Raw genomic sequence first — 10,830 nt, 5'->3', positions numbered from 1 at the left:
GCCTGTGCAGTGGTGGTGTGCTGGTAATCCAGGCACAGGTTACACGTCACACTGCTCAGTACGTCCTTGCCCAGCTGCACTGGCTGCCCCTGCTGGGAATGAAAACAAGAGAAGCTCAAGCATGGATATTCTGGGATCCTTTTGTTGAAAGCAGGTTTGAAAAGTCAAACCTGCTGCAGTCTGTAAAGCCAGAACCTTACCAACAACTCTGCCATGTTACAGTAGCTATGCGCATTCATTTTATGCACACCAATACATCCTTTCCGTGAGTTGTCACTTAACATTTGAGAAGATGGTGAGTGGCTCACTCTCTGCTACTATGCTAGTCCATCTTGCTTTTAATATGGATAGTGCCTTTCCTGAAATGGGAACAAGTGCTGGTTTCTTGTCCCTTCAAATACCACTGGCTGATTAGATACCAGTCTGCAAAAGTTAATTCTATAAAACAGGCCATAATTCCTCAACACTATTAAAAAATATAGGTTTTAATAGTTTTTATTCTTTCAATAGAATAAAACCATGTACATCATATCCTGCACCTCAAGAAAAACACCTCTCAGAGAGAAACACAGCAACAAGATAAACTGAATGTATAAAATAAGCATAAAATTCCCAGAACAAATCTAGTCACTCTATTTTTCAATCCTGAGAAAAACACAGGCCACAGTACACATCTGTGCAAGGAACCTCACAAAGTAACAAAGAGGCGTTTGTTTTAGACCGTCAGCCCTACTCTCTTTTCTTGATGGACAAGCCTGTATAAATTCCACACAGATTAAAAAGCACTGGACCATGCAATTATAATGGCAGAGGGCATTTAAAACGCATTTACTGAGCAGAACACTGGTTGTTGGGTCTCTCCTGATGTCAGTGCAGTCCGTTACAGAGCTTCTCTTCTGTCACTTCAGATTTCAAAAACACAGCACGCAGCAGTAAGTCAGAGGATGGGAAATGGCTTGTTCTGATGAAGTTATGGGTTCCATTCTGGCAATTAGGGTTGTTCATATGGCCCAAGTCCTCATCTTGCATGAGTGCCAGACAGGCTTGACACTCCAGATCCTTTCTGTATCCAAACCAAATCTGTAAGCCAAAAGACACAGCACCACCCCATGTAGGAAACCCTCACTGCTGCTGGCTCACCTCACCTGCAGGTCAGCTCTGTGACTTGTCAGAAACCTGACCAGGTCTCAGTTCTCTTCCAAGCCCACTTTGCTCAAGCTCTGCTATAACTGACATGTACTTAAATTCACTAGATCTGTGGTTGAAGGTCTCCACTAGTTCATAGGTCTCGGAACGATCCGTTGCATAGAAAAGCTGCACCTGATTCGCCAAGCACTGCGCTTCATGCACCACCTGCAAGTTAAAACAGAGAGTGTGTGTTACCATCAGGGCTTGTGTTTGAGTATCCCCTTGAAAAAGACTCTTCAGCAGCTGCAGTCCCGCTCATTGAGTGACTCAATGCCAAGCCACCTTAATTTAACAAATCTCTTAAACCACCTCCCTCTTGTTCCTGACCTACTTACACACTTCAGCACCCTGCATTTAAACTCCCTTCCTGCTGACCATACACCTCAGAGGTCAAATACATCTTTCATGATCCCTGCAAGCTCTGAGACACTGGAGATGCACCAAAGTCTCATCTTTCCCTTCTTACGGTTGACCTATTTGCAAACATTGATTGTTTACTCAAGAGACACAACAGGGCAAATGCATCACCAATGAGTTCTCTGCACACTCCTCTGCACACTGCTTCAGAACTGGTGTAAGTAGGTCAGTTAGAGATGGGATGCTTTAGTTATCTTGTTCCACCAGTGCAATCCCTGGTACAATTAGTCCTAGCACTGTACTATTGCAGATATGCAAGTAACAGCACACCCACACATATAAAAAAGAGCAAAGGTGCATGGAAAGAAGAAGCACTGGAGGTCTCCTGATTTGACAAGCAGTATTCAAAACACTTCTTTAATTTGTTGGCAGGCAGCAACACATTTCACTTCAATTTGCTTTTATTAATTAGAAAAAAACCAAAAGTAACAAAACAAAAGAATGCATGAGCTGAAATCACCAGAGAGACAAAGACTGATGATTCCCTTCTAGCTTTCCCTGGTACTAAGTAGATTAGGTTAAAGGAATCTTGTAAGACCATTCTTTGGGAAAGGGTCTTTTAAAGATTTCATTTTAATTTGGCTTTAATTCAAACCTGTGCGAGAGCCGCAGCATAAAATGAAGGAAGCCAAAGAGCAGATTTCTCTTACCAAGAACTTGGAGTCCATTTCTGCTGTCATTAGAACTATTCCTTTTTCCTTCTGTAGATCAGGAAAATGGTACAGGACCAACTGGCTAGGGGCAGTTTCACCTTGGGTCTGAAGGAGATAAAGAAACCCATCAGCATCTCATGGAGAACTTCAGCTGTACTGTAGATCTGGAGGCTTTATTACAAAACTTTTCAGGGCTTAAGGGTCAGTTCTAATTAAAACTTCATTAAAAAACAAGAGATTTGCAGAGTTAGGATGGGTTTTCTTCATGACTGAAGACCATTTTGCATTTAAAAGAACCCACAATTTCCAGGATGACATTACATCTTATAGCATCGACTCGTAATGTAAATAGCTTGCACAAACAGTTCTGAAGAGTTTGGCTTGTGCTTCTCTTTTGAGACTATGTGACTTCTACCTCATCTTCCTTTTAGAGAGACATTTGATACCCATAAACTTACTAATTTACCCTTAATTAAGTTACCTATAATTAATGTCAGTTTTTCCTTGATAAGTCTTTTCAAGTTAAGCTAGACAACCTGTTCATTAAACTATTTAGCAAGTATCAGATATTGTAATATGCTGACAGTATGTATTGCTGGATCCTTAGCCATTTTTGGACTTTATATTCAACCACTCACCTGAATGTTTATCAGGGAGGTGAAGTGCAATTCTGTTCCTGACCACTGCCCCACAAAGAACTCGTAGCCTTCTTTTCTTGGCAAAGCATACAGAAACTAAAGAGAAATGATTAAACGATTAGTAAAACCAATTCAAACAAAACCTTTCATAGAACAAAACGGTGCCCATGTTGTACAGGCCTCCAGCATAAATGCTCTGGAAAGAGAACCGTAACAGATAAAAGGGTTTCTCTGCCCCACCAGGAATGATAGGGCAGCAGGAACCAGACAATAAACCAGCATTACCTTATCAGTATTATTTTATTAGCAAATATGTTGGCACATATTTTTATCAGTGTTATATGAGACAGGGAGAGGAAAGGCCAAGTCAGGACAGTGGAGAACATTCAGACTCTGACCTTGCTGTTCACTTCTAGGAAATTAACGGAGAAATGGTAAAATATGACATAAGGAGCATTCAGAGTATTTAATCCTCTAATTTCACCAACTGGTTCAGAACAGGCAGCAAGCACTTTCTCTCTAGAGATTTACAATCTATTCAGCTCCATAGGCTAGAGACTTACTCATTTTCCCACACCAAGGGGAAAGACAAGACGGGAGGAGAAAAACATACAGGATCCATGACTAAATGCCAATTCACTGTACAGAAATGTACTTAAAGCTATAAATAACTTTCCAAGCTCCAAGTAGCTCGGGAAGACGGATATGGCTGATCTTGCTCTTGGCAAGTGGAACATACAGGACCAATCCACCTACCCAGTAAACTCTCCCATTCACATCTGCAAAAGCACTCCTCCTAAAGCAGTGAAGTCTAGGTACTTTGTTTTCATAAGGGAATGAAGCACTTAATTTGTGTCAGCATAGCAAAATCTGCACAAAGGCCATGCTTCAGTGCACAAGTTACTGTAAAAACTTACTTTCAACTGAAAACAATGCTAATCCAGCAGCACAAACAAAAGATATCCTTTAGCTTGTTAGTTTTGCTCTTTTGTAGCTTAACTTCTTCAAAGCAACAATACGCTTATTCACACAGGAATCTTCTAATTGAAGCTTACAATATATCCACCAACCCACATGAGAAACAGTGAACCCAAATCCTGGGAATCCACTCATTTCTGAAATAAACCTATTATGCATTCTCAGTATTTTATGCTTTGCCATGCTGGCACACACCTAAGACACAACCCACAGAGTATCTTACGAACCTTAATAAAGGGTTTGGCTACACCTAATTCCCACTTTCTTTCCATCACAGCTGTTGAATTACAATGCTGTGCAACAGAGCTTACACATAGGCTTTTTTGACAACTCACAGTCCCTTAGACACAGACACATCACTGACACAGCAAGCTGCCTGCCCAGGATGGTTTCCATGCAAATGACTCTTATTAGCTTACCAGTATTTACCTATCACAGATCACCAGCATGATGAAGAAAGCATGGCTATGCACATTTAAGATGACAAAAAAGCAAGCTAACAGATGATACGGTTCAGCTCTTATTGGACAGAACCCCAACATGTTGATTTCTTGTCCTTTTCAGATACTCCTGCCTATTATCTCCACTGCCAGAAAAGAAACAGAGGAGCAACTCACAGCAGCCATTAAGACAAGAGAGATCCCTTTCCCCACACACACACAGTGTGATGCCACGGTGACTCACAGTTCCAGCCAACAACAGTTCCTCTGGGTTAAAGCAAGCATGCTTTGAGCAAGAAGATACGTGGGTATATCAGTGAAGCTGGCCTAAAAAGCCTGGCTCTTCATAGAACTGCATGAAAGAGACTTAACCGCAAGACATCAATTAATGGAAAACAGTGGTTTGTAGCTAAATCCATTCCCTGGGAGATTCTGTGCTTGTTTTCTGAACCCTACATCTCTCATATCTAGATATGATAGCTAGATCAAACTGTTTAATACATATAAATAGCCATTGCTTTTATCTGAACACTAAGACAAGTGTATGAACACTTGGATTTTACTAACTGAGCTGATACAATTGAGTCTGAATGGAGGAGGGTCAAAGGTTTATGAATTAAGCTTTAGAGAGGAGAAGTGCATTACAGCTCTACATCCATGTGCTGTGAGTATCTTCCATACATACCGATGGACATTTCTGGGCTCTCTCCCATATTAAATCAAACTTCTCTGCCTTTGGAGAAGAAGAAAGAGAAAGTCAATAATTCAGAATCAGCTCATTAACCTTTACAGGGTACAACTTCCATCTACAGAAGGTCTCACTGCGGGAGCAGCTAACAATGAATGCGTGGAAAACTGTATTTAGTTCTTAGTTACCTAAATGTTATAGGTATCCCATTTTAACAATGCTGTCTCCAAGATACAGCAGCAAACTCCTTTCTGGATCCAAAGCTTTATTCCTTGGAGGTGGGGGGCCCACACTTCAGACTCACATTACGTCCTCTTTGAGTAATAGGTCCACCGCATTTTGTGGTGTCAACAGTTGAGCAGGGCGACATATCCCTGGCCTCAAACTGTGCATTTTACATCACAGTCATCTGTTCTTCAGTATTAAAATGCAGCCTAGATATTTACTCAAGTAACATACTTATTGCTTAGGTTTATATTAAAGCCACAAATACATTTGGTCATCCCTGATGAAACCTGGTAATCTCATTCACGTGTTCTTTACATTCCCCCAAACCTTTTGTCTGCACTCTTCTTCCCAGCACAGCACATTAATAGTCTAAGGTGTTCAGGAAAGAAAACACATGACATCCATCAACATGAAATTCCCCCATGCGTGCTTTTGAGCACTCAAGAATTAGGCAAGGCCTTTCTTCCAGCCAACAAAAAGCTTCTGGCAAAAGATACAGAGGGTTTTTTTCCCCCCCAGATGACACCACGAACTACCTCCTAATGTGCCTAGGACCTGGTTTGCATTAAAGCCTTAAAAAGCTTCCAAAGCTCCTCTAAAGCAGTGCACCAAAGAACAGTGCCAGCCCCACCATCTTAACTGGAGTCCCTGGCTTTGGCTTTCTGCTACAGTAAATGTGTGATTCAAACTGTTTTCACAAGATCCACACGCTGGGAAAACTGGAACATGAAGCCGCTTGACTTCAAATCCCATGTTGCCATATCAAGGGCATAAACACTTCATACATCTAGGATACAGCCTCCCACCGACTTGCAGCTCAAAGGGCCAAATACAATTGCAAATCAGACCCCAGATCTAAATGAGGTTTCAAGAACTGAAGGAACACACAGTTTGTGCCCAGATGTGAAAAGACAGATTTAAGAGATCACAATCACATAAGAGACTTTGAAGCAAAGAATGGAAAGAAATCCCCAAAGTGAAAAAACCCTCCTTCAGCCTAATGCAGATTAACAACAATTAACATCTGGGAAAGTTATCAGGAATAAGAAGTAAGATCTTATCACAGGAAGCACCATGCAACCTCAATGAAAGACAGCACTGCCAATAATTTTACATGTATGAAGGTTAAGTCATAAGTGATTAGCCATGTACAAATCATTAGCCAAGTGCTCTAGTACTGCCCTATTCAACTGGAGTTTGCTGTTCAGGCTGCAGGGAAGACAGGAAAGAAATAAGCAACACTGAGAAAAAATGATGTGAAAATACAAATGCTACCTTAATAGATACCAGGGCCCTGCAAAGAGTATTGGATACTCATAATAAAATGTGCCTGGAAATTCAAGCCACATGTGCAGAAAAAGGTACTGGCTTTACTGAGACTGATGTAAGTGAGGAAAAAAAGGAGTACACGTTTTTGGTGTGGGGAAAAAAAAAGCCTTTAGCCTTCATTTGGGGCAGTAAGACCACTGAATCTGGAAAGAAAGTTTGTTCTTGTAACCTCATTTTCCTTCAATGATTGCTTTTAAAAGCAACAGAATCACAGTTAGAAAATAAAGTTCTGCATACTGGCCTTTCAAATGCATAATTACAGGGGAACTACTTACAGGAATAACAGCATAAACCGTGTCTTTTGCAGAAAAATACTGATTCCAAATCTGTAGGAAACAAAGGAGATGGTGTACAGTTATAATCAGTAATATTAAAATATTACAGTTAAAAGCAATAATACTAAATGCTTTAAAAGAAATTTCCTTTGTCAACTAACCTTTGTAAGCATTTCAAGAAGTAATTTTTCAAACCTGACTTTCCTGCTAACACAATACACTTCTAAGTGTAACATTTAAGAGAAGACAAATCTTACATAATGCTTCCCCCTGTTCACAACCTTTTTGTTCATCACAGCAGGATAGCACTACCTACATAAAAGCTCGGAATCCTTAATAAACGGACAAGCACAGGTAAAAGCCCAGAGTTCAGGACTTTTTCAGTTGCTCTTCCCCAGTCCTACAGAATTAATGAGAATTGTCCATAAATGTTTAATCAACAAAACACAAGTAGAGGAACTCAAAAGGAACTCATGAGTTATCAAACCACTCCCTGCTATAACTGGTTGCACACCATCCCTGCAGAGCACGTAACTACTTCTATAATGTTCTCAAGCTATCAGGAAAGCTGCTATGTTTCTGCTCTCCAAGTTGTGCCAGAAGACTCCTTCATGTGTGCTGCTTTCTTTCAAATGATCGTGCCTACATAGTTTCTTGGCATACAGACTGATAAGGAAAAAAAGTACCAGATCCAACTCAAGCTACATCAGAAATGTGCAACAGATGTGATTTATAACTACATAAAAGGGAATACAGTGCAAAGCCAAGCAGATAAAAGGAAGAATAACTCAATTCACACTGTTTTTCAAAGAAACAGACCCATCCACCTCCTTCTTACCCTAACCAGCTTCAGTACACGGGCTTCTAAATGAGACACAATGCAAAGAAAGGTACAAGGTGGCAAAAGTTTTGATAGTACTTCTGTAGAACAGATGTAGTATAATCCATACGAACTACTGCTAAGTTTTCCCTTTACTGGGCTTCAAACCTGACCAGACTTTGCTAACACCAATTCAACTGCTACACACTAAATGGCAACAATAAGAATTACAGTAGAGTCAGTTTCTGAGAAATCAAGTCCAGATGTACCAGGCTACATCCTAGGTGGACTTACATATATGGAAAAAACTTTATTTTTTACTACTAATATGCATGTCAATGTGCTTTTAATAAATATCCATCTATAGACTGAAAAATAAAACATGGCTAAGTAAAGTTCCATTCTCATATGCAGATTACTATTAAGCACAGATGTGGTGCAAACCTTATTCCATTTAAATCCATCACCTGTTTTATCTCCTCCGCTGACTTTTCTTTCACCATCTCAACATTCAGAATCGAATCAAGTGTCTGTAAGAGAAAGCATAAGGAATCCAGCATGACAGCAGTTCTCTGATCCAAGTGAGAATCCAGAATGAATGGATGCAATTAGAGAACATACTCAAGCTAGAGTAGCTTCATTCAGTTTACAGTGTGACTTAGTCTTATTAATTGCCAAAGAAACCAGTAAATTATAAGCAGTAGCAGACTGAGAAGTGGAATCACACACTGAGTCAAAATAGAAGACACTCCTTGAGGCCGCAGAACACACTTTGCTCCAGCTGTGCAGAACTGCAAGACAAGCTGCAGCCTTTCACCTTCAGCCATCTCAGACATATTTACACAGTAAGTTTGCCAAAATACAAGAAATGTGGAAGAGTGTAAAACCAGCCTCTTGTCCCTCTGCTGGCTGATCTTTGGAAATCTATTTACACGTTGTACAGGCAGCTTAACCCTTGCTATTTATTGCTGTGTGCATTCAGTACAGATTCGCTCAGGAGCAGGAACTTCCAGCATGTCAGAAATGACAGGATACTAGAAATGCAGAGTACCAGAACTTTTAAGATCAAACACAATCCCAACAGTGAATTAAAATCTTATAATCAATTGCAGCATAAGGAAGATCAGTTTTATGTCAAGAACCTCTTGGCTGAAGCACTGATGGTAGCAATACATCTACATCCTTAATTTACCAGCATGTCCTCTCCTAACATGCAGGTTTGTTTCCCTTACCTTGTCTTTTGTGAATCCACCCTTTGATGTCTTTGAGCCCAAGCCTTTTGCCTAGAAGAAAACATTCTTTAGTTTTTATAGCTGATGCTTTAATACCATTTATTTGCCTTCCCTGGCATGCATAACATGCCTGATGACCAAAATCTCCTGCGTAGGAGCTCAGGTTTAAGATACTTGAAGAACACTGCAGTGCATTTTGAATAAAATGATTTATTAGAAGAAAGATGAGTAACCTAATGAATTGTTATTTTAAAGGCCAGAAAAGATTAAATTCAAAGCAAACTATTATGCACTTTGGATCCAATATTACTGAGCAGTTTTCTTGCATTTCTAAAAAATTATATATGTAAGATCATGTCCCTCCATTTGGCTAAACTAATCTGGAACTAATTAAGCAACTTAAACAAGGCTTCAAGCATAGAAATTAGTCTGAAAACCAGAAAAATAAAACACTGGAATAGAGAACAATACTTTTAGCCATCAGAGAGTGACATTCTGGGGCTCCTTACTAATGGGAACACTTTATGTTCACAGCATTATGCTAATCCTATATACATGGCATCATAGCTTTAATACATGTGAATTACAAAGAAAGTTGGCCTTACCTTTTCCTCCATGCATCTGATAAATTCTCCCTGATTGGAGTATCCCACAGGCTGCTTTTTCACTTCAGTTCTTTTTTCCATACGGGATTCAAACACATCTGGACTGGATCTGAATTGGAAAAGGGACTGTTAAAAGTACTGGGTGATGAACATCATTTGGCTTTTTAAAATGTTTACTGTGGCAGTGATTCATGGTGTAAACGTGTAACTTACATTTTTAATTTCTTGTTACTAAAACTCTCTTACCAACTAGCCACAGAATCCCAGACTGGTTTAGGTTGGAAGGGATCTCAAAGCTCATCCAGCTCCAACCCCTGCCACGGGCAGGGACACCTTCCTCTAGACCAGGTTGCTCCAAGCCCCTGTGTCCAACCTGGCCTTGAACACTGCCAGGGATGGGGCAGCCACAGCTTCTCTGGATGACCTGTGCCAGCACCTCAGCACCCTCACAGAGTATTTTTATCCTGGTGTCTCATCTCAATCTCCCTTCTGCCAGGTTAAAGCCATTCCCCCTTGTCCTGTCCCTGCAGGCCCTTGTAAAAGGCCCCTCTCCAGATTTCTCACAGGCCCACTTTAGGCGCTGGAAGCTGCTCTAAGGTATCCCTGTAGCCTTCTCTTCAGGCTGACCCAGCCCAGCCCTCTCAGCCTAGCTCCACAGCAGAGGTGCTCCAGGCCTCACAGCATCTTTGTGGCCTCCTCTGGACTCACTCAAGCAGGCCCCTGAGATGAACACCATGCTGAGAGACAACTCTCACCAACTTGGTGACAACTACATACAATTCCAGGCTGGTTTGGGTTGGAAGGAACCTTAAATCTCACCCAGTTCCACCCTCTGCCACGGGCAGGGACACCTTCCACTAGAGCAGGCTGCTCAAAGCCTCACCCTACTTCAAGGCAGCATTTGGCCTAACTAGTTTATTTTCTTATTGGGCACAAAGCTAAAAATTACTTACTTCCTTCCTTCCCAAAATCCCAGCACTCCCAGTACCCCTGTTCCCAGAAATGAACCCCTCCGCCTCGGCCTCTCTGCTGCCCTTCCTTCCCCTCAGCCCCATCCGCAGCCATGTCCCCAGGCTCCCCCGCACCTCCGCAGCTCCTGGATCTTATGTCGGTACTTCCCGTAGAAGGGGTTCTCCTCCAGCGCCGCCTCCCCGTTCCCCGGCCCCAGGTCGGCCACCCCCCGGCTCGGGGGGACGAGCAGCCCCAGCGGGCGGAGAGCAGCGCGGCTCCGCAAGGCCGCAGCCAGCCCATAGCCCTGCAGCAGCGGGCCCGCCATGGCGGCCGGCCCCCTCCGCGCTCCGCCCGGCCCCCTCAGCGCTCCGCCCCGCAGTGAAGAGGC

General features: G+C 41.9%; 1 protein-coding gene across 1 annotated transcript; it reads right to left on the bottom strand.

Moving 5' to 3' along the window:
* Positions 1-622: 622 nt before the first annotated feature.
* ATPAF1 (ATP synthase mitochondrial F1 complex assembly factor 1) lies at positions 623-10,806 on the bottom strand. Its single transcript, XM_061344891.1, has 9 exons — positions 10,577-10,806; positions 9,492-9,600; positions 8,887-8,937; positions 8,122-8,184; positions 6,835-6,885; positions 5,000-5,047; positions 2,897-2,992; positions 2,256-2,363; positions 623-1,353 (listed from the first exon to the last, which is right to left on the bottom strand). The coding sequence occupies exons 1-9, from the start codon at positions 10,765-10,767 to the stop codon at positions 1,153-1,155; spliced, it is 918 nt and encodes a 305-aa protein (XP_061200875.1). The 5' UTR covers positions 10,768-10,806; the 3' UTR covers positions 623-1,152.
* Positions 10,807-10,830: the final 24 nt, after the last annotated feature.

The sequence above is a fragment of the Neopsephotus bourkii genome, unplaced genomic scaffold, assembly GCF_033783945.1.
Source record: "Neopsephotus bourkii isolate Nb327-2 ecotype Australia unplaced genomic scaffold, CSIRO-AGI_Nbou_v1 NB_234, whole genome shotgun sequence".
NCBI classification, from domain to species: Eukaryota; Metazoa; Chordata; class Aves; order Psittaciformes; family Psittacidae; genus Neopsephotus; species Neopsephotus bourkii.
Note: the sequence above shows the minus strand (reverse complement) of the source record. Positions and strands in the feature narration are given on the sequence as shown.